The sequence below is a fragment of the Phyllobates terribilis genome, unplaced genomic scaffold (assembly GCF_046119375.1).
Source record: "Phyllobates terribilis strain yellow unplaced genomic scaffold, ASM4611937v1 Scaffold_5__5_contigs__length_657084704, whole genome shotgun sequence".
NCBI lineage: Eukaryota > Metazoa > Chordata > Amphibia > Anura > Dendrobatidae > Phyllobates > Phyllobates terribilis.
The window spans coordinates 296,924,116-296,948,683 of NW_027362765.1; the positions used below are offsets into that span (position 1 = coordinate 296,924,116).

Here is a 24,568-nt window from a genome sequence, read left to right on the forward strand (position 1 = left end):
CAAGAAGCCTGGAGAGGAGTGGCGGAGGAGCTTGCCCGGAGATGGAGAGAAAGCAGAACAGCACCGGCCCGCTGGCCAGGAGTCTGCTAGAGACCGAGGAAGGAGAGCAGAGCAGCACCGACCCGTTGGTCAGGAGCCTGCTAGAAACCACGACCCCACTAGGCCTAGTGGAGGTCCTTGCACAGCTCCCCCGAGACCGGGAGTGTGCACAGACTGCCCTGGAGGGCCTCGCACGGAGGATGGCCCGGGTGCAGCGAGAGACATTGGCGGAATGGAGCCGGGAGATGGCCCAGCAAGCTGAGACCAGTCAACGGAGCACGCTACCCTGGAAGAGGAAACAGACCGCCTCTGAGGATGGCGCGGGAGGACCAAAGGCCGGAGACGGCGCCGAGAAGGGAGCTGAACGCATGGAGGCAGGTAAAGGGGACGCCTATACCCCAAGCCGGGAAACCGCCCACCTGCCCCCGCTCCCCGTCGCAGAGCCCGAAAGTCCCCCTGCTGTGCCCGAAAACGCCATGTCACCGACGCAGACTAGGCCCCAACCGGAAGCCGCCGCCGCGACCCCTGTGACGTCACACGCACCGACCCCGAGCGTGACCAAACAGGAAGCAACACCAGCCTGGTCGCAGGGCCTAGAATTCCCGGGCGTCGCATCACCAACAGCGCCCCCTACCTCCGCAGAGCCTCCGGCCTGGCCGCAAGGCCAGGTAGCCCAGGGCGCCGCCGTCCTAACGGTGCCCTTCACCTTCCAGGTGCCCCAGGCCTGGCCGCAAGGCCTGGGTAACCCGGGCGCCACCACCACCGCGCCCGCGCCCGTAAAACCAAGGGTGCCGCGTCTGGGAGAGGACTTGTTTGCCCAGCACACGTGGCCGGACGGGCAGCCTTTCATCTGGCCCCAGGAATATTATGGACTGGAGCACCAGAGGAGGGTTGGGGCCATGTGTGCACCCCTGATTCCGGCTCCGAAGCCCGTGATAAGGATCTCGCCCCCGCTTGAAGAGACCCAATTTGAGTGGGACCCCACCGGAGAAGATCTAATGGGGTTCACTCAAGAAACCCGGGCAGCTGCAGCAGAGCGTGCTGAGTGCTGCCGACAGCAGCTCGAGGAGTTTGCGAGGGAGCGGAGAGAGAGGCGGGTCCGGGAACAGCAGGCCCAAGTACGGAGTGCCGAGCAGAAGAGCCGGACCAGGAGGGACCCCCGTGCAGCGCATTGTCCCCGCACCATCGGGACAGTGATCAAGTTCAACCAGCAGCATGGGTGGGGCTTCATCCGAGACAACAACACCCCCGGCGACGTCTTTGTCACGCGCAGAGACGTGGAGTCCCATCTGCCGGAGGGGCACAGAGGTCGTGACCTCTACATCGGAGACGAGGTCACCTTCACCCGGCACAAGTGTGCCAAAGGACCTTACGCCCTCCACGTACACCGCCTGACGGAGGAGGAGTTGCGGTGCGAGGAGGAGGAGCAAGAGGACCCGGACGGGTCTGAAGTTACAACCAGCTACAAGCAAAGAGCAGGAGGAAGACGCCGTTGAGAGCGGCAGAGCAGTAGATGTAAATAGTTACCCGACCGGGTACCAAAGAAACTGTTGCTACATATATATAGTCCCCGTTGGGACCAGCATGAGTGAACTGTGTACCCGTTATTCCGTATCCATACCAGGCTGAGGACTGTGAGCAGCCATTCCCTTCCCTTTACCTGGCCGAGGACTGAGAGCGGCCATATCCCCTGTATATAGTTGCGCGTCCTAAAGCGCCCCCTACCGGTTTTATAGGAAAACCAGTTTTCCAGAGAGACTGTCGCACTTTACCCGGTCACACGTTGCACAGTGACCGGAGGAGGAGCCAGAGGCGACGAGAATGTTTTATATGAAAAGTTTTATGATGCTGCTAATATATGTTGTTTTATATGTTTTATTATGTTGTTTATGCAAAAAAAAAAAAAAAAATTGTATGTTTTTGGTGTTATGTCTTACAGCCCGAGGACGTGCTGTGATTTACCAGGGGGGAATGTAGCACCCTGAGGATTCGGCTGCTACAGGGGTATTGCACCTCAACCCAGAGGTGTGATATTCCACTCCCGGGCAAGGATGGAGTGTGGAACTGAGCTCGGTAGGCTGCATGCACTACATACATCCCATTTCCGAGGAACAGGCCGACGGTACTCCCACTTAGAAATGTGCAGGTACGACCGAGTCTGTTCCTGGCTGGAGTGGGAGGGGGGTGGTACATCCCAAGTAGTGTAGGGGCAGATAGGGGGAGCAGCCTGGGTAAAGATAGGAGCTCATTGGGTGCTGGTCACCTGAGCTCACACATAGAGGGTGTATATAAGGTGGGCACCAACTAAGAACAGGGTCAGTTGCAGAGAGGAAGTCTGAGAGCAGAGAAGAAAGACCCAGAGTGAGAGAGGAGAAGAGAGAGAGAGACCCAGAGGGGGAAACAGCAGAAAAGGACTCCAAGATCCCAACTTAAATCCCCGGGTGAAGAGTCGGCACAGGGTACCGGAACCCAAGCTGGTGGGGGGCAAAACACACCCCAGCCAGAGACCGGAGACCGTGGGCAGCGTTTGTCACGGTCACCCATCACATCCACCCCGAAGGCACACCACATGAAGGGTCAGGGAACCCAAGGCCAAGGGTGTCCCAACAGAGGGCCCGAGGGAGCTGGACCTAGGTGGATCACTGGTGGGGACGGCCAGAGAACGGGACAGAAGGAGAGCTCAGGGCCACGCTCCGGACTTGTTTGGGGGTTGGCTGGATCCAGGACCTGGTGGACGCAGCACGGCTCGGGTGGTCACTCGAAGCTGGAGTGACCAGTACAACATCTGCAGTAAGTAAACACCCTTAACTGCACAACCCGACTCTGTCTTCATTGCCGTCTGCACTGCACCACCACAACCCCCATCCTCTGCACCTGTCCCCCCTGAGGCTATACCCCTCCCGTTGGGGGTTATCCCACCAAGCTGCGCACCCACCATCAGCCTCAGCGGACCCTGCTGCAGCGGCGGCCACAGTGACCGCATCACAACGGGTGGCGTAGTCGACACAAAAAGAACTCTTAATAACATCTGTAGGACTGCCACATAACACTGAGCTTGACGCCCTGGGCACGGGCCGGGTCACAGCCGCTCGGAGACTACAACTACCCATCTGATCCGGTGCCGGGTATTCCCCTCAAAAAGGAATATGTCCCAGGGGGCGCGTCACATATATTGTATAATACATCCATAATATGCCAGACAGTATGTGTACAGCACAGACAGAGGCTATTCAGTGCATGGATGATATGAACATGATTTTGAAAAGAATTTTAATATGAGCCAAACTGAGACTGTTAGATAAGTATGTTGAGGTGATAGGCCAGTCTAAAGAAATGGGTTTTTAGCACATGCTTAAAACTGTGGGTATTGTGAATTAATCAAATTGTCCTGGGTAGTGCATTCCAAAGAATTGGCGCAGCACATGAGAAATCTTGGAGACAGGAGTGGGAGGTTCAGATTATGGAGGATTTTAGTTTGAAGTCATTAGCAGAATGGAGGGCACGTGTAGGGTGGTAGACTGAGACGAGGGAGGAGATGTAGAGAGGTGCTGAATCGTGGAGAGCTTTGTGGGTAAGAGTGATAAGTTTATATTGAACTCTGTATTGGATGGGCAATCAGTGCAACGACTGGCACAGGGAACAGGCATCGGTGTATCGGTTGGTGAGGAATATGATTGATATTTGAGCTAATTTATAATAAAGAATGCTGGGCAATAACTAGAATAAAAAGTGCTTACCTCTGCCCCTACATGTGTTTCACATGTCCACTTCTTTAGGTGGTATAAGGAGATGTGTCCTGTGTCAAAGGAATTCTCCAAAAATAGAACATGAATAACTAAAGGAATGTCATTATTAATAAATTCCTTAATACATTTAGGTAGCAAATCACACTCCTTTTGTCTAGGGCAGTAGTCATTATAGAATTGAAATGGCTACCTTCTTATTACACTAATAAAAATCTGTCCTGGAATATCAATAGGACAGGTGCCTGTGAGCATTTGCACTAGGAAGCTCCGCTGCAATTATCAGGAGATAACCTGTACCACATACTGTCAATCTCCAGCATATAAGTGGTGGAGAATGGTTGAACTTGATGGACCTGAGTCTTTTTTTCAACCTATGTAACTATGTAATAGTCGCTAAGTATTCAAAGAGAAATGGTGGACAGCAGTGCGAGCAGCCTCTTCTTTCCTCAGTACTCCTGGTATCTCCAGTATTAGATCAGAAAGACAGGGTGGACAGCAGTGTGAGCAGTCTCTTCAACCTCAGGACCCCTGGTATATCCAGTATGACATCAGAAAGACAGGGTGGACAGCAGTGTGACTATCCTCTTTTTACCTCAGTGCACCTGGTATCTCCAATATTAGATTAAGAAAGGCAGGGTGGACAGCAGTGTGAGCACCATCTTCTTACTTCAGTACACCTGGTATTTTCAGAATTAGATCAGAAAAACAGGGTGGACAACAGTGTGAGTAGCCTCTTCTTACCTCAGTTCACCTGGTATATTCATTATTAGATCAGATAGGCTGGTAGAACAGCAGTATCAGTAGCCTCTTCTTACCTCAGCACTCCTGGAATCTTCAGTATTAGATCAGAAAGCTAGGGTGGACAGCAGTGTGAACATTCTCTTCTTACCTGTGCACCCCTGGTATTTCCATTATTAGATCAGAAAGATAGGGTGGTCAGCAGTGTAAGCAGAGTCTTATCTCAGGACCCCTGGTATTCTCCGTATAAAATTAGAATATCTACATTTGGCTTTAGGCTATGTGCACACGACGCGTTTTTGCAGCAGTTTTTCCACCGCAGAAACACTGCAAAAGTGCTTATTAACAGGTCTGCCAGCTATAGCAATGCTAATCCTGATGTGCTGTGCACATGATGCGTAAATTTCCGCTCAGGATTAGCATTGCGGAAAAAAACGCAGCATGACCATTATGCCATGCATTTCCGGAGCATTTCCCGCCCATTGACTTTAATTGAAACGCAGCAAATCCGCAGGTATAATACTTATACCTGCAGATTTGCTGTGTTTCAATTAAAGCCAATGAGCTGGAAACGCTCTGGAAACGCTGTGCGGGTAGTACCCGGGTCAGGAGAGGAGGACTACAGCTCCTCTCATCCGACCGCCGCTCCCGCTGATAACAGCAAGAGCGGCACTGCTGAGGGGAGCAGTAGTTCTGCTCAGCAGAGCCGGGAACCACCTGCAGTTAAAAAAAGAAAAAAAAAGTAAAAAATAAAAAAAACCTTATACTCACCTGTCCGGCACCCCCCGGTGTCCTCCTGGTCCCCTGCGATCTGATCAGGTCGGCGGCCGCGGTATACTGTAGAGAGCGCGCTCGCTCCCAGCAATGTACTGCACTGCCAGGACCTGCGGTCACGTGAGCGATCAGCTGATCGCTCATGTGACCTCACCATGGGAACATTTAGAAGAATGTTCCCATGGTGGTAGGCTCGAAGGCTTTAGGGACTGAGAGGATAATAAAAAAATAGTTTTATTGAAAAAGCGGCGACCATTTTACTATGCAGTTAGTAATTACTAACCTGGGCTTCTCTTCAGCTGCCAATGCTAGGCTGACGTGAACCCCAACCCCATGACCCCACTCGCCATCGCTACTGGGCAGTGGGAAGAGCGGAGGCTAAGCGCCAGATGTGGCACATCTTATGGATACGCCATTTCTGGGACTGCTGAGGGGTGATATTAATAGATGTGGAGAGGGCTAGTATCCATGACCCCTTCTCTGGCTATTAATATCAGCACGCAGCAGTCTGTTTAGCCTTTGCTAGTTAGATTTTATAGGGGGACCCCACGTCATTTTTTTTCTGGGGTCCCCCTGTAATCTAGCCGATAAAGGCTAAACAAACAGCTGTGGGCTGATATTAATAGCCAGTGAACATTGTTGGGTAATGGCCCCTTCCCTGGCTACTAATATCAGCCCCCAGCAGTCGGCTTTCCCTCTGCTGGTTATAAAAATGACGCGGGAGCCCACGTCATTTTTTTTAAATTTTAGACTCTGTGCCTCACGATCCGGACGTTGCAGAGCTTTGGATGCAGCATATTTTTTGCTGCCTCCAAAACGCTGCATTCTATTGAACGCAGGTAAATCCACATGTGTTCACTAGACCATGCAGATTTACTGCATTCAATACGTTCTAGTGGTCAAATTTCTGTTGCGGACACTAGCGACTCCGCAAGAGAATTTGACATGCTGCGGTCCAGAAAGACTCGCCGCATGTCACTGTCCACGGGTAATTCGCAGTCTCTGATGCACGCATAGTGAATATGGGATTTCTAGCTATCCCATCCACTATGCTGTAACGTCTGGATGCTGTGGGTTTGACGCTGTATAAACATGCAGCGTCAAACCTGCAGCGGCTCCTGACCATGGCCACGTACCCAAACTCATCCACAGCATGTCAATTTCTGTAGCGGACATCCTAGTCACCGCTGCAGATTTTGACCGATTGAAGTGTCATTATATGCGGTGGATTCACATGTACTGACGGCATTAGAACACCGCATTTTGGACACAACAAAATATGCTGCGTCCAAAAAGCGCTGCTGAGTGCTGTTCGTGGGGACGTAGTGGCTAATGAAACAGCTGTGAGCTGTTAATATTGGCCAGGGACCATGTTTGCAAATAGCACCTTCCCAGGCTAAGAATAGCAGCTCACAGCTGCCGCATGAATTACATGAACAGAAATGCTAATGAAGATTAGTTGAATGGGACTAGCTGACATCTAGCTCATTTGTTTGGTTATTACAAGGTGTCAATCAGACCTTTTCATGACCGAACCTAATTAAAATAAAGTAAACAGTTAAATAAACACACAGACACAGAGCACACACTTTATTTGAAATACAACAGACACATTCTTTAATCATTTAAATTAATCAACATACTTACCCCAGTTCTGAAGGTAATCCAAGGGTTTAAGCAATGTCCCACCAAATAACTTTATTTAGCTCCAAAAAGCATTCATTGATGTACAAAAACGCTTGAAAAAAACCGCATCAAAAATGCGTAAAAATCACGGCAAAACTGCACGATTTTTCTGCAGCGTTTTTCCTGCCAAGGAGATGCAGAAACGCTCAGGAAATTTCTGCTTCAAATCCTGATCGTGCGCACATAGCCTTATACTACACAAGTTCACAACCACTCAGGTCTGATTTCTACAAAAAAAGTGTGCTTTGTTAATTAAAGGTATTTAGGAATTTACCTTTTTCTATAGCTGGAGAACTCCTTTAAATATCATCTAGATTAATTGATTAGTGCCACCTGTGTAAATGGCATATGTCCACTGAGGCTACAGCAAGACACTACCCAACATCAGGCAGACAGCTAAACTGCTAATGCATCATGACACAAGATGTGTCATGAGCATATGGGCAGAAGACGCTGTCCATAGCCAAGCCAGACCAGAGCTATACCTGACATGTGCACAGAGCGGCAAGTAGTTAAAGGGATTTCATCTTTATTGAAAGTGAACCTCAAACACTCATATACCTAAAATAACAAACAGAGCAGGTATTCACCCTCTTAGAGTCCTGGGACAGGTGCCTGAAGCTGCTTGAGTCTCAATGTTTTGGCTTTAGCAGTGACCTCAAGTCAACAGCATGTATTACCGCTGCAGCTAATCATTGAGCTTAGTGGTTTGTGCTGGCTACTTCAGCACAGCCGCAGAGCTTAGTAACTGGTTGATATTGAGCGTGATACTGTAAGGGTTATTTTTTAGAGACCTCATGAAATCATCTAGCTGAGTGTCATAACCCTGGCAAATAATCAAGTTAAACAGTATAGATCGTTCAGCTCTGCTAATGGTCGATGGTCTACACACCCTAGCCGTGCAACACTTGACTCTCTGAAAGACAGGTTTCCATATCTGCCAGTGACAGTGTCTTGTTTCTGTAGAAAAAAATATCTTTAACACAAAAACAGTTTTGTGCCAGTATTTGAGTTGGAGCAAATCAATTCTCAGGACCCAGTCTAGCTGTCAGGTCTGCTGGGTGGGAGCCTGAAAACCACGCGCTTTCTACCGGCATCTGTGGCTCTTCTATAACTGGCCTGGCATGATGTTCATGTGATGTCAGGTCGGCTAATCAAAAGGAGAACAGAAAATGCAGTTAGAGATAGGAGATGATTATCAGAGCTCCTATCCAGTGGTCACAGATTACTGACCTGGCCACTGGACTGGGTCCTGTGAATTGATTTGCGCCAAGTCTAGTTAATAAATAATGTAACTGTAGCAAACACAGCTCACACGTCTGTCCCAGAAGGTCATCCCCTTGGAGAAAAGAACCCTCACTGACAGACCATAGTAAAGTCAAACGCATGTGTATATTGCTTTATCTGCTGTCACCAAATATATATTAGGTTCCAATGGGATTCCAACTCTGTCACATCTCTGACATAGCAGATCAAGCATTTAACCATTGGCTTTAATCAATATATTTACAAATTGGGTCAAATAAAAGTGTTAACCATTAATTAGCATAATAAAAATTGCCACCTGTATTTGAATACTAATCTGAAGCCTTTTCCTTCTTGCAGGTGTGTGGTGCTTTGCATCATGTTATCGACCAAAATCCTTTCAGACTCCAGGTTCTCGTGGACCAGTGGCCAGACTTTAATTCTGTCCTATGTCGCCCACCGATGGAAGTGAGTCTTAAAAGAGATATTTAGAGCCAGATTATTAAGGTTGATGGAAAATGGTCCTTTTTGCTTTCCTTATAATCTGAAACTAAAGATATATAAGATGAAGTTGCAGTTTTTTCTTCATCCTTAAATTTAAGGATTTTACCTTTAAAAGCTAGATGCATTGTTTTAGAAATAGGTACACAGTAGTCCCGTACTGCTTCAATTGGATTGTGTCCAGCACTGAAATGAATGGAGATGAACTGCAATATCAGACACAATTTATGGACAAAAGTAGCGCTTTCATTAGATAAAATCTGCCTTTAGATATATGTAGAAAATACAGGTGCATCTCACAAAATTAGAATATCATCAAAAAGTTAATTTATTTCAGTTCTTCAATACAAAAAGTGAAACTCATATATTATATAGAGTCATTGCAAACAGAGTGATCTGTTTCAAGTGTTTATTTCTGTGAATGTTGATGATTATGGCTTACAGCCAATGAAAACACAAAAGTCATTATCTCAGTAAATTAGAATACTTTAGAACAACAGCTTGAAAAATGTTTTTAAAATCCGAAATGTTGGCCTACTGAAATGTCTGTTCAGTAAATGCACTCAATACTTGGTCGGGGCTCCTTTTGCATCAATTACTGCATCAATGCGGTGTGGCATGGAGGCGATCAGCCTGTGACACTGCTGAGGTGTTATGGAAGCCCAGGTTTATTTGACAGCAGCCTTCAGTTCGTCTGCATTGTTGGATCTGGGGTCTCTCATCTTCCTCTTGACAATACCCCATAGATTCTCTATGGGGTTAAGGTCACGCGAGTTTTCTGGCCAATCAAGCACAGTGATACTGTTGTTTTTAAGCCAGGTATTGGTACTTTTGGCAGTGTGGACAGTTGCCAAGTCCTGCTGTAGAATGAAATTTCCATCTCCAAAAAGCTTGTCGGCAGAGGGAAGCATGAAGTGTTCTAAAATTTCCTGGTAGAAGGCTGCGCTGACTTTCGTCTAAATAAAACACAGTGGACATACACCAGCAGATGACATGGCTCCCCAAACCATCACTGATTGTGGAGACTTCACACCAGACCTCTAGCAGCTTGGCTTGTGTGCCTCTCCACTCCTCCTCCAGACTCTGGGACCTTGATTTCCAAATGAAATTCAAAATTTGCTTTGCATTTACTTAGTGTGTCAATGACTGCCTTCTGGACATCTGTCAAGTGAGCATTCTTCCCCATGATTGTGGAGCCTACTGAAACAGACTAAGGGACCTTTTTAAACGCTTAGGAAGCCTTTGCAGGTGTTATTTGTTAATTATTCTCATTTACTGAGATAATGACTTTTGTGTTTTCATTGGCTGTAATTAGTGTTCAGCGAGCACTAAAATGCTCGGGTGCTCGAAGCTCGGGCCGAGCTCACCATGATACTTGGGTGCTCGACCCGAGCAACGAGCCCAATGTTAGTCTATGGGAGACCCGAGCATTTTTGCGGCGGCACCCCCGGCAGTCTGTAGAAAGCCTAAAAAGTGCCCAAAACGATAGTGACAGTGCTCAAATGACATGGGGACAGCATGGACATCGCCCCAGGAAGCATTTCTGACCCCCAGGTCACTGCTGTCAACAACGTGGTCAGAGGTATTAAGCCACTTTTACGGACTCACAATAAAACGTTCAAAAATTAAACTGAAACTGATTTCCTGTGAAATATGTTAAGGAACATCCTTTCCAGGGTAAAAACTTGGGTATAAGGTAAAATAAATAACCAAAAACAAAAATACTCCTCCACACCTTGGGCTATGTTCACAAGTAGCATTTTTTATGCATTTTTGCACGTTTGTATTGCTTTCAACCGTGACAAATGCATTCACCGGGAAATGTCATTTTAACATTTTACAACCTTATCTGGCTATGTGCTGTGTGATACATGCATAAAGTGCTGAAAAGACATGGTAACAGCATGGGGAAGACCCCTGGAAGCATCTCTGACACCCAGGTCACTGCCTAAAAGTGTGCCCATCAGAAGTGATCCTTGCCGCATCAGAAGATGCAGACTTGCAACTATCCCCGTTCAAGTCCTTGTCCCAGGGCAGTGTTCAATTGTACCTCCCCCATTCCTTGCAATGCAAGCGCAAATATGCAGCCTGCCACCCACCCACCCGCAGGCTGCAATACTATACTGCTAGCTCGCACTTGAAATGGGGCCTTTTAGTTTGGAGGAGGCCGAAGCTGGCCACTACCTCATGGCTGCGTCGGCGGCAAGGTCTCCATACTCAGTCCCCAGCCACCACTATTTGTCCCGGGAACCTTCCCCACACTTTTTTTAGCCTGGCCTGCTTTAGGGCAGCATTGGACGAGCCCACCAGACAACCAGACTCCTCCGGTGGACCCTGGCTTCTCCATCAGGGGAGTTGAGAGTGCAAAGGTGAGGAGCATGATGATGATGATAGAAGTTAGCATCTGCTTTATTTTCTTGGAATGCAAGCGTAAGTGAGCAGCCTGCCACCCACCAACCCCCAGGCTGCAATACCATACTGCTAGCTTGCTTGCACTTCAAATTAGGCCTTTTAGGCTTGTGGAGGCAGACGTCGGCCACCATGTCATGGCTGTGTCGGCGGCCTGGTATCCATACTCAGTCCCCAGCCGCCCGGCAGCCGGGTGTCCATACTCGGTTCCCAACCGCCCTCATTTGTCCCGGTGCACCTTATACACAAGTGCGCATACCAAAACATTACCTGTGCCCTTCCCAGTGCATTTAGTGGGAAGGACAGCCTATTCTGCTGTAGTGTGTGCACGCCAACCCCCTGTTCATGGCTCATGCGAAGATGCCTCCCGCCCTGCACCTGTCATTGCAGACTTGCAACTATCCCCGTTCAAGTCCTTGTCCCAGGGCAGTGTTCAATTGTACCTCCCCCATTCCTTGCAATGCAAGCACAAGTATGCAGCCTTAAACCCACCCACCCCCAGGCTGCAATACCATACTGCTTGCTTGCTTGCACTTGAAATTGGGCCTTTTAGGCATGTGGAGGCAGAATCTGGCCACCACGTCATGGCTGCGTCCGCGGCTTGGTATCCATACTCAGTCCCCAGCAGCTGGTTTGAAAAGCAAAAGCTGACTAAAATTAGGAGGAAATGCAATGCCCTTTGGAAGAGACGTGGAGGTTAGAGGTAATTAAAAACAACATTTCAATGCCCCTTGGAAGAGCTGTGAAGTTCAGAGTGGTTTAACAAGACTGTTTTAATGCCCCTTGGAAGAGACGTGGAGGTCACAGTAGCTTAACAGGACGCTTTTAATGCCCCTTGGAAGAGACGTGGAGTTCAGAGTGGTTTAACAAGATGGTTTTAATGCCCCTTGGAAGAGACGTGGAGGTCCTAGTGGAATAAAAAGACAATATCAATGCCCCTTGGAAGAGTGGTGGAGGTCCCAGTGGAATAAAAAGACAATATCAATGCCCCTTGGAAGAGTGGTATAGGTTACAGTGGAATAAAAAGACAATATCAATGCCCCTTGGAAGAGTGGTGGAGGTCGCAGTGGAATAAAAAGACAATATCAATGCCCCTTGGAAGAGTGGTGGAGGTCCTAGTGGAATAAAATGACAATTTCAATGACCCTTGGAAGAGACGTGGAGGTCACAGTAGCTTAACAAGACGATTTTAATGCCACTTGGAAGAGACGTGGAGTTCAGAGTGGTTTAACAAGACGGTTTTAATGCCCCGTGGAAGAGACGTGGAGGTCACAGTAGCTTAACAAGATGGTTTTCATGCCCCTTGGAAGAGACGTAGAGGTCACAGTGGAATAAAAAGACAATATCAATGCCCCTTGGAAGAGACGTGGAGGTCACAGTGGAATAAAAAGACAAAATCAATGTCCCTTGGAAGAGACGTGGAGGTCACAGTAGCTTAGCAAGATGATTTTAATGCCCCTTACAAGAGTCATGCAGTACAGCATATTAAAAACATTATTCCCATTATTGGGGAGTGGGTCTCCCATAGTCTTTGCCTATGCCTTCGAAGCAAAAGCTGCCAAAAATTAGGACAAAGGAACTTGCAATGCCCATTACAAGAGCAATACAGTACAGCTTTTTAAAAACATTATTCCCATTATTGGGGAGTGGGTCTCCCATAGTCTTTGCCTATGCCTTCCAAGCAAAAGCTGCCAAAAATTAGGACGGAGGAACTTGCAATGCCCCTTACAAGAGCCATGCAGTACAGAATATTAAAAACATTATTCCCATTATTGGGGAGTGGGTCTCCCATAGTCTTTGCCTATGCCTTCCAAGCAAAAGCTGCCAAAAATTAGGATGAAGGAACTTGCAATGCCCCTTACAAGAGCCATGCAGTACAGTATATTAAAAACATTATTCCCATTATTGGGGAGTGTGTCTCCCATTGTCTTTGCCTATGCCTTCCAAGCAAAAGCTGCCAAAGATTAGGATGGAGGAACTTGCAATGCCCCTTACAAGAGCCATGCAGTACAGAATATTTAAAACATTATTCCCATTATTGGGGAGTGGGTCTCCCATAGTCTTTGCCTATGCCTTCCAAGCAAAAGCTGACAAAAATTAGGACGGAGGAACTTGCAATGCCCCTTACAAGAGCCATGCAATACAGCATATTAAAAACATTATTCCCATTATTGGGGAGTGGGTCTTCCATAGTCTTTGCCTATGCCTTCCAAGCAAAAGCTGCCAAAAATTAGGACGGAGGAACTTGCAATGTCCCTTACAAGAACCATGCAGTACAGCATATTAAAAACATTATTCCCATTATTGGGGAGTGTGTCTCCCATTGTCTTTGCCTATGCCTTCCAAGCAAAAGCTGCCAAAAATTAGGACGGAGGAACTTGCAATGCTGGCAACACAGACCAGGGTCACCCTGGTGGTATAGTGGTGGTGGAGGCTGAGGATAAGGAGAAGAGCAAAAAACAGCCGAAATAAGGAAGCGTATACCCATGTGTGGGTGTGAAGCGGTGCATGGGAATACACCTCCCGAAATAACACAGTGGATTTGACTTTATGTTACTCTGCTGTCATTTGATGGTGATGAGAAGTCTGGCCCAATCCAGCCCTTGTCCATTTTGATAAGGGTGAGCTTGTCAGCATTGTCAGTTGACAGGCGAGTGCGCTTATCAGTTATAATTCCCCCAACGGCACTAAAAACACGCTCCGATAACACGCTAGTGCCTGGGCAGGCCAGGACCTCCAAGGCGTACAGAGCGAGTTCATTCCAAGTGTCCAGCTTGGATACCCAATAAATAAAAGGCACAGAGGAATCACGGAGGACGCTGGTACGGTCGGCAAGGTACTCCCTCACCATCTGGTGAAACTTTCCACTCCTTGTGAGAGTACCCTGCGCCTCAGGGCCTGTAAGCTGGGCGGGTCTCAGAAAACTGTCCCAGAACGTTGACAGTGTTCCCCTGCCTCTGCTGGATTGGAGTTGTGTCTCTCTTGCCTGTACGCCTTGGTTGGTCAACGAACTGTGACTTCTGCCGCTAGCGTGTTCAGATGGGAATTTTTTTAACAGTTCTGCAGCAAGGGCCTTCTGGTACTGCCCCATTTTTGTAGACCTCTCCACCTCAGGAATAAGAGAGTGAAAGTTCTCCTTGTAGCGGGGGTCTAAAAGTGTCACCAACCAGTAATGACTGTCACCCAACATTTTGACAATGTGAGGGTCACGGTTAAGACAGCGTAACATAAAGTCAGCCATGCGTGCCAGACTGGTAACAGGCAAGACTTCCGTGTCCTCACCAAGATGACGACTGACCATGCTCTCCTCCTCCTCCTCCTCCTCCCCCCTGTCCTCAGGCTACCCTCGCTGAACCGATGGTATGACAGTTGTACAGGTACTACCGTCTACAGCGCAGGATACCAGCTCCTGTTCTTCCTCCTCCTCCTCTCCTCTTTGTCCCCCAATGCACTTTGGGATGAGATGAGGCTGCGCTGTGTGTAATCGCCCGCTACGGCTTCTTGATCCATCTCATCATACTCTGGCTGCAATGCCTCCTCTTTAATTCTCTGCAGGGAGCGTTGCAAAAGACAGACAAGTGGGATGCTGATGCTAATGATGGCGTCATCGCCACTCACCATCTTGTGGACTCCTCAAAGTTTGTCAGGATGGTACATATATCAGACATCCAGGTCCACTCCTGAGGTCTTATGTGTGGAGTCTGACCTGAATATCGACGGCCTTGTTGCAGCTGGTACTCCACAACTGCTCTCTTTTGCTCACAAATCCTTTGCAACATGTGGAGGGTAGAGTTCCAATGTGTGGGGACATCACATACCAGTCGGTGTGCCGGAAGCAGCAAACGCTGCTGCAACACAGCAAGGGCGGCGGAAGCTGTAGCCGACTTGCGAAAATGAGCTGACAGGCGGCATACTTTGACGAGCAGATCTGGCAACTCGGGGTACGATTTAAGAAACCGCTGAACCACGAGGTTAAGCACATGAGCCAGGCATAGTACGTGTGTGATCTCGCCTCGCCTCAGAGCCGCCACCAGATTACGGCCATTGTCACACACGACCATGCCTGGATGTAGGTTCAGCGGTCTCAGCCACAGATCTGCCTGCTCTTTCACAGCTGTCCACAACTCACAAGCAGTGTGAGGTTTATCACCTAAGCTTATGAGTTTCAGCACAGCCTGTTGCCGCTTGGCTGAAGCAGTACTGCAGTGCTTCCAGCTTGTAACTGATGTGGTGATATCTGAGATGGAGGCTGAACATGAGGAGGAGGAGGATGATGCACAGGAGCTGTACACTGTGGGGGCAACTCTGACTGACATAGGGCCCGCAATCCTCGGTGTGGGGAGGATGTGTTCCGTCCCAAGGTCCGACTGGGTCCCGGCTTCCACTATGTTTACCCATTGTGCCGTCAGGGAGATGTACCGTTCCTGGCCACAAGCACTTGTCCACGTATAGAGGTACAGAGAGATACATAAAATGCGTGTACACTAATGCCAGAAGCCTCACCAACAAAATGGAGGAATTAGAATTAATTTTGTTGGAAAATAATTATGACATGGTAGGGATATCTGAGACGTGGCTGGACGAGAGCCATGACTGGGCAGTTAATTTACAGGGCTATAGTCTGTTCAGAAATGACCGTACAAACAAGCGAGGGGGGGGGGGTGTTTATATGTAAAATCATCCTTAAAACCTGTCTTGCGGGAGGATATATGTGAATTTAATGAAAATGTAGAGTCCCTGTGGGTGGAGATAAGGGTAGGGGGAAAAAATAATAAATTACTGATAGGGGTTTGTTATAAGTCTCCAAAAATAATGGAAGTAGCGGAGAATATCCTCGTAAAGCAAATAGATGAAGCTGCGACTCAAGGAGAAGTCATTATTATGGGAGACTTCAACTACCCTGAAATACATTGGAGGACAGAAACATGTAGTTCAAGCAAAGGTAATAGGTTTTTGACAACTATGAGAGACCATTACCTTTCACAACTGGTTCAGGACCCAACAAGAAGGGGGGCACTGCTAGACTTAATATTAACCAATAGGCCAGACCGCATATCAAATATACGAGTTGGGGGTCACTTGGGTAATAGTGATCACAACATAATACGTTTTCATGTAACCTTTAATAAGATGAGTAGTAGAGGGGTTACAAGGACACTAAACTTCAGGAAGGCAAATTTCCAACGGTTAAGAGATGATCTTAGTGCAATAAACTGGGGCAATATCCTGAGACATAAAGCTACACAAAGCAAATGGGAGACATTTATTAACATCCTGAATAGGACCTGTGCACAATATATACCCCTTGGGAATAAACATGCTAGAAATAGGAGGAAACCACTATGGCTAAATAGAGCTGTAAGGGGCGCAATAAGTGACAAAAAGAAAGCATTTAGAGAACTAAAGCAAGTAGGTAGTGATGAGGCATTAAATAAATATAGAAAATTAAATAAATTATGTAAAAAACAAATCAAGGCAGCAAAGATTGATGCAGAGAGAATCATTGCCAGAGAAAGTAAAAATAACCCCAAAATATTCTTTAACTACATAAATAGTAAAAAACTAAAAAATGATAGTGTTGGCCCCCTTAAAAATAGTCTGGGTGAAATGGTGGATGAGGATGAGGAAAAAGCCAATATGCTAAATGATTTTTTTTCAACCGTATTTACACAAGAAAATCGCATGACAGAAAACATGTTTAGTGATAACAAAAATTCTCCAGTAAATGTCACTTGCTTAACCCAGCAGGAAGTACGGCGGCGTCTAAAAATCACTAAAGTTGACAAATCCCTGGGCCCGGATGTGATACACCCGCGAGTACTGCAGGAATTAAGTAATGTCATAGATAGACCATTATTTTTAATCTTTAAAGATTCCATAATAACAGGGTCTGTACCACAGGACTGGCGTATAGCAAATGTGGTGCCAATATTCAAAAAGGGGACAAAAACGGAATTTGGAAATTATAGGCCTGTAAGCTTAACCTCTACTGTGGGTAAATTCCTGGAGGGTTTCCTAAGAGATGCTATGATAGAGTATCTGAAAAAGAATAACCTCATGACCCAATATCAACATGGGTTTACGAGGGACCGTTCCTGTCAAACTAATCTGATCAGTTTTTATGAGGAGGCAAGTTCTGGACTGGACCAAGGAAATGCAGTGGATGTTGTGTATATGGACTTTTCAAAAATTTTTGATACGGTTCCACACAAAAGGTTGATACATAAAATGAGAACAATGGGGATAGGGGAAAATATATGTATGTGGGTTAAGAATTGGCTCAGTGATAGGAAACAAAGGGTGGTTATTAATGGAAAACACTCAGACTGGGTCTCAGTTAACAGTGGGGTACCACAGGGGTCAGTATTGGGCCCCCTTCTTTTTAACATATTTATTAATGACCTTGTAGGGGGCATACAGAGTAATATTTGAATATTTGCAGATGACACTAAACTCTGCAGGGTAATCAATACAGAGGAGGACAATTTTATATTACAGGAGGATCTATGTAAACTAGAAGCTTGGGCTGATAAATGGCAAATGAGCTTTAATGGGGATAAATGTAAGGTAATGCACTTGGGCAGAGGAAATAAAATGTATAATTATATGCTTAATTGTAAAACACTGGGCAAAACTGTAACTGAAAAAGACCTGGGTGTATTGGTGGACGACAAGCTCACGTTTAGTGGCCAGTGTCAGGCTGCTGCTGCAAAGGCAAATAAAATAATGAGATACATTAAAAGAGGCATAGATGCTCATGAGGAGAACATAATTTTACATCTATACAAGTCATTAGTGCGACCACACTTAGAATACTGTGTACAGTTCTGGTCTCCGGTGTATAAGAAAGACATAGCTGAACTAGAGCGGGTGCAGAGAAGAGCGACCAAGGTTATTAGAGGACTGGGGGGGTCTGCAATACCAAGACAGGTTATTACACTTGGGGTTATTTACTGTGGAAAAAAGAAGGCTTAGGGGTGATCTTATTACTATGTACAAGTATATGAGGGGACAGTCCAAAGACCTTTCTACTGATCTTTTTACTCTGAGGCCTGAGACGGGGACAAGGGGGCATCTTCTATGTCTGGAGGAAAGAAGGTTTAATCATAATCACAGACGCGGATTCTTTACTGTAAGAGCAGTGAGACTATGGAACTCTCTGCCGCATGATGTTGTAATGAGTGATTCACTGTTAAAATTTAAGAAGGGCATGGATGCCTTTCTTGAAAAGTATAATATTACAGGTTATAAATACTAGATTCCTTGATAGGGCGTTGATCCAGGGAACTAGTCTGATTGTCGTATGTAGTCGGGAAGGAATTTTTTTCCCCAATGTGGAGCTTAGTGTTTGCCACATGTTTTTTTTTTGCCTTCCTCTGGATCAACATGTTAGGCTATGGGTTGAACTAGATGGACTTAGTCTTCCTTCAACCTTAAAAACTATGTTACTATGTTACTATGTTACGTGTCAGTTATCAGGTGGACTCTCTCAGTAACTGCGTTGTTTAGGGCACGGCAGATGTTTTGGGACACGTGCTTGTGTAGTGCGGGGATGGCACACCGGGCAAAATAGTGTCGGCTGGGGACCGAGTACCATAAGGTTGCAGAAGGATTCCGTCTCCACCAGCCTAAAAGGCAGCATTTCCAACGCAAGCAGTCATGAAATGTGCGAATTTAGGACTGTGGCTTGTGGGGCGTTGGCTGCGAATTTGGTCTGGGATATGGACAATTGAATGCAGCGGTGGGACGTGGACGTTGATGCTGTTTCTTGAGAAACTGCCATAACAAGTGAAGACTGAGAGGAGGGGGCATCTTTGCATTCAGTATGTACAGGGGATTGCCTTGCACGCACAACAGGGGGTTCTCTTACATGCACAACAGCGGAAGAAGCAGTGGTGACACCCGCTGACACTGGTTGTGGACCCTGGGGTTCGCCCCACAAAGTCGGGTGCTTTGCTAACATGTGCCTGATCATGCTGGTGGTGGTCAGGCTGGTTGTTTTGTCACCCCTGCTGATGCTGGCCTGGCAGGTGGTACAAATGGCCTTTTTAGGGTTATCAGCAGAGTCTTTAAAAAAATTCCAGACTCTGGAAGACCTACCGGTTGTACTGGCAACGTCCCTCGTGTTGGTGTTACGGGGAACGGTTGCCCGCCTTCTGTCTGCGGCCACCACACTGCTTCTTCCTGCCTGTTGGGTTACTCTGCCTCCCTCCCTCTGTGTGCTGCTGGCCTCGCTGTGCGTGTCCTCCTGCCACGTTGGGTCAGTTACTAGATCATCCACCACCTCCTCCTCTTCAACTTCCACACCACGGTCCTCCTCCTCACTTGGTGGCAATTGTGTCTCATCATCGTTAACCTCTTGTGACAAATTGCCAGCGTCACCTTCCTGTGGCCGTGGCTGTTCAAATATTTGGCCATCGCTACATGGGATCTCCTCTTCCACCACTTCAAGCGGAGCAGGCGAGGGGCCCAAAATTTGGAAATGAACCAGTGAACAGCTCTTCAGAGTGTCCAACTGTGGGATCAGTTGCTCTCTGATGACACTTGGCATGGTGGGAGGAAGGAGCATCAGGGTGAGGACTGAGGAGGAGTATGCGGTCGAGACTCACGGCTACTAAGACTTGACCGTGTGGAAGACAGACCGGAGGTGGTGGTGCCCAGGTGACTGGAAGTATTATCTGCTATCCAATTAATAACCTGTTCACACTGATCAGTTCGCAATAGTGGTGTTGTTGTGTACTTCCCTAGTAATTCGGTCAAGAACTGGAAGCGAGAAGATGTGGGTGTTGGTTGTTGCACATTTTTACCTTGGCCATGGCCCCGTCCTCTGCACGCACCATCAACAGAACGTCCACTTCCACGTCCCTTGCCACGCCCCTTGCCCATTGTAAATGAAGTAAAATAGCTTATACTCGCACTACCAATGGCAAAAGGGTAATAAAAAGGAGATTAGAACTGTGGAAGAGGAAAACCACAGTTCTATTTCTCTGGCCTACACCAGAATCTTTTAAACAGATATATTTGTGTCTGAACAGTCAGCGAGACACTCAGTTTTTTTTATGTAAAAAATGCAAAAAGGTGGATTACACCCAGATTTGAACCGTGGAACTGCAAAACCACAGTTCTAGTTATCTGGCCGAAACCAGACTCTTTTAAACAGATATATTTGTGTCTGAACAGTCAGCGAGACACTCAAACTGTTTTTGTTTACGTAAAAAAGGCAAAAAGGTGGATTACACCCAGATTTGAACCGTGGAAGAGGAAAACCACAGTTCTAGTTCTCTGGCCTACACCAGAATCTTTTAAACAGATATATTTGTGTCTGAGCAGTCAGCGAGACACTCAAACTGTTTTTTTTATGGAAAAAAGGCAAAAAGGTGGATAACACCCAGATTTGAACCGTGGAAGAGGAAAACCACAGTTCTAATTTCCTGGCGTATATCAGACTTTTTTAAATAGATATATTTGTGTCTGAACAGTCACCGAGACACTCAAACTGTTTTTTTTATGGGAAAAAAAGCAAAAAAGTGGATAATACAGAGATTTGAACCGTGGAACTGCAAAACCACAGTTCTAGTTATCTGGCCGAAACCAGACTCTTTTAAACAAATATATTTGTGTCTGAACACTCACAGACACACTCAATTTTTTTTTTGGGGGGGGGGGATACCAAAAGGTTAATAAGATGGGTATTTGTACAGTCTGATTGAGGGGGAAAAAAAAAAGAGTATTTAGATGAAAAAAAACCTGATTTTTCCTGGCCCCTGAGACCTGAAGCTAAGTCTAGCAATTTGAGCAGCAGCAGCACACAGGACTGTAATGCAGTGTTTGCTGGTATAACCACTGCGTCTCCTATACAGCCTGCCTGCCTGATATCTGGGATGGATATTAGTACTCAGAAGGACTGTTTTTTTTATTTTGCAGGCTTTAGAGACCCTGCACTACCTATTTCGCAGTATAAATCTCTCCCTAGCTCAGCAGCACTCTCCCTACACTGTCTGATCCGGTGTGACTGTGTCCAAGATGGCGGCACCCGGTTTTAAATACTCTAGGCGACGCTGTGCGGCCAGCCAATCACTGTAATGCCCACAAACAACATGGCTGCGGCATTACAGTGACTGGCTGGCAATCCCTGCATGTTCATTGGCTCTGTAAAGAGCACCAAACATGCAGGGCGGAGACCCGCCCGAGTAACCCGGAAATGCTCGGTGCTCACCGAATATCCCGAGTAGCGTGATGCTCGGGCGAGTACCGAGCAGTGTCGAGCATGTTCGCTCAACACTAGTACCTGCACATATAATGCCTATAATTTTCTCTTCCTCTCTTAGTTTTTGCAAAAAAGGTTCTAATGTGAGAATAAAAAGGAGTGGAGAGAGTGGGCATCCTTGCCTGGTACTATTTGAAAAATTAAAGGATGTGGACAAGTTAATGTAGCGCCCCGAGGGTTCGGCCGCTTCAGGGGTATGGCACCTCAACTAGAGGTGTGATATCCCACTCCCGGGTAAGGATGGTGTGTGGACCAGGGCTCAGTTAGCTACATGCAGGGCGGAGACCCGAGCTCCCGCCCGAGTAACCCGGAAATGCTCGGTGCTCACCGAACATCCCGAGTAGTGAGATGCTCGGGCGAGTACCAAGCAGTGTCGAGCATGCTCGCTCAACACTAGCTGTAATCCATAATCATCAACATTAACAGAAATAAACACTTGAAATAGATCACTCTGTTTGTACTGACTCTATATAATATACGAGTTTCACTTTTTGTATTGAAGAACTGAAATAAATTAACGTTTTGATGATATTCTAATTTTGTGAGATGCACCTGTATAAGATTCAGAATTAACCACACTTTCGCTGTGCACATGCTGCGGAAATTTCAGCTGCGGATTATCATTGCGGAAAAAACGCAGCACTACCAATTATTTTGCGGAAGCGCTGCGTTTTCGCCGCCATTGACTTGCATTAGAACGCGCCAATTCCGCAAGACTGCATCTGTACTTGTGTAATTGGCGGGTTCTAATGTGCGGATGGTACCCAGGTGTGGAGGACAGGAGACTCTCCTCCGGACCCAGGTACCCTAAAAGCTGTAAAAAAAAGAATAAAATAAAAAATAAAGATTATATTCACCTTCGGACTCCTTCCCTGTGCTTGCCTACAGATCGCGCAGGACTGAAGGACCTGCGGTGACGTCACACTCATGTGACGGCAGGTCCTTCAGTACAGCGTACTGCGATCTGCCGGCAGCCAGCACAGGAGCGCAGCAAGACTGCGGGGGCCATCAGAAGGTAAGTATATATTTATTTTTTTATTTTTTGACATTCTCTCGGGTCACACTATATAAATCCATGCCGGTTGCATGGATTTATATAGTGTGACCGAGTTGTCAAGCACTTTCCAAGTGATGCTAAAATCGCTTGGAAAGCACTTGTCACCCGCATGCGGAAATGCATGTGAAGACCGCTTCACATCCGCAAGTCCCTGGCAGGAAAACGCATGTACAATCCGCATGCGTTTTTTTCTGCCAGGGAGATGCAGAAACGCTCAGGAAAAAATCCTGAGCATTTCTGCATCGTGGGCACATAGCCTAACTATTGTAAAGCTTTGGAGTTTCTCTGCTCAGTGTTGGGCTATATGTTGACACAGTATAAAAGTAATTGGAAATAAATAGACCCCTAAGAGGGAACGTGTCAACAGTTTTTCCCAATATAAAATGCAGCCAGCAACTTTAAGCCCTCTGTTACGTCATTCTAGAATGCTGTATGTATGGCCCCAATCCGCTATACAAGGCACAAAAATAGCTTTTATTATATTCACAGATAGCGCGGTCTGGTCTGATCGGCATCTCTGGTCTTGATCCGATGCCTCCTCTCTTCTTACGATCACCATCCCCCTGCCCTGCTTCATTTGGATGACGCGTCCTACGTCATCCACACAGTGACCCCCATTGCGCTCTTACGTACACGCACTTTTCTATGTTCTGCTGTTGGCAGAGCAAAGTACAGTAGTGTGGATGCACCTGGAAAGGCCAAAGAGCGTCGATGACCCATAGGTAGATCCGACGCATGCAAATTACAGTGCTTTCCTCTGCCCTAAGCGGCACAGAGAGAGGTTTGGCTACGCAGGACCTTGATGGGGTCACTGTGGATGACGTAGGATGCACCATCCACATGAAGTGGGGAAAGAGGATGGTGATCGTGCCATTCATACCAGGATTGGGGGTGAGGGGTGCCATGCATACCAGGACGGAGATGAGGGGTGCCATGCATACCAGGATAGGGATGAGGGGTGCCATGCATGCCAGGATAGGGATGAGGGGTGCCATGCATACCAGGATAGGATGGGGGCAGTACATAACAGGATGGGGGAACAGGATTGGGGAGCACAAATACCAGGATTGGTGAGCACAAATACCAAGATAGGGGCAGCACAAATACCAGGATGGGGGCAGCACAAATACCAGCATGGGAGACCATATACCAATAAAAATGCTCGCCACCCAGGCGTAGAATGGGTTCAATAGCTAGTATGTATATATCAATTAACCAAAGTTCAGTGCTTGCATCATTCATACTGTACTTATACACATTTCCCTGCAATAAAAAGGTTATATTATGTACACCATACAGGGACATTTGGCAGACTCACTACACACATAAGGGTCATAGGAAGCAGGGGTGGATTAAGAGTAGCAAGGGCCCCGGGCAGTTTAGAAGGCGCAACACCCCCCCACACACACACACCTGATGTATCACATGTCACATGATCCCCTGTGATAGATCATGTGATAGTTCACGGGAAATTAATTTGGCACAATGTTAATATATTAATTATAATATTTTTTTTAGGCTGTGTGCCCACTTTGCGTTTATTAAGCGTTTCCGCAGCGGCAATTCCGCTGCAGAAATGCTTAAAAAACACATGGTAGAAGGCCTTCCATGTTCCCCAATAATAATCCACATGCTGCGGAAATTTCCGCTGCGGATTATCATTGTGGAAAAATCCACAGCACTACCAATTATTTTGCGGAAGCGAGCCGTTTTCGCCGCCATTGACTTGCATTGGAACGCATAATATCCGCATCACTGCATCTGTACATGCGGATTCCATGCGTTTCAATGTGCGGATGGTACCCGGGTACCATAGTACCTGTAAAAAAAAGAATAAAATAAAAAATAAATATTATACTTACCTTCTGATGGCCCCCGGTGTCTTTTTCCGATGCGTCCTGGCTTTCCGGCAGCTCGCGGTAGACTAAAGGACCTGTGGTGACGTCATTTAGTCATGTGACGGGTCACGCGACCGCTGACGTCGGCAGGCCATCAGAAGGTAAGTATATATTTATTTATTTTTTATGTTTTACCATTCTTTTAAAGTCACACTATATAAATCCATGCCGTTTGCATGGATTTATATAGTGTGACCAAGTTGTCAAG

At 46.8% G+C, this 24,568-nt stretch overlaps 1 protein-coding gene across 3 annotated transcripts in view; it reads left to right on the plus strand.

Annotated features, from left to right (window-relative positions):
- LOC141273038 (glycine N-acyltransferase-like) overlaps nucleotides 1-24,568 on the plus strand; it is a 132,751-nt gene that overhangs the window by 39,392 nt on the left and 68,791 nt on the right. For all 3 annotated transcript variants that reach the window (XM_073684363.1, XM_073684361.1, XM_073684364.1), the window contains one exon: nucleotides 8,589-8,696. In XM_073684363.1, the coding sequence (XP_073540464.1) occupies nucleotides 8,589-8,696 (108 nt within the window). The remainder of the gene's footprint in view (nucleotides 1-8,588; nucleotides 8,697-24,568) is intronic.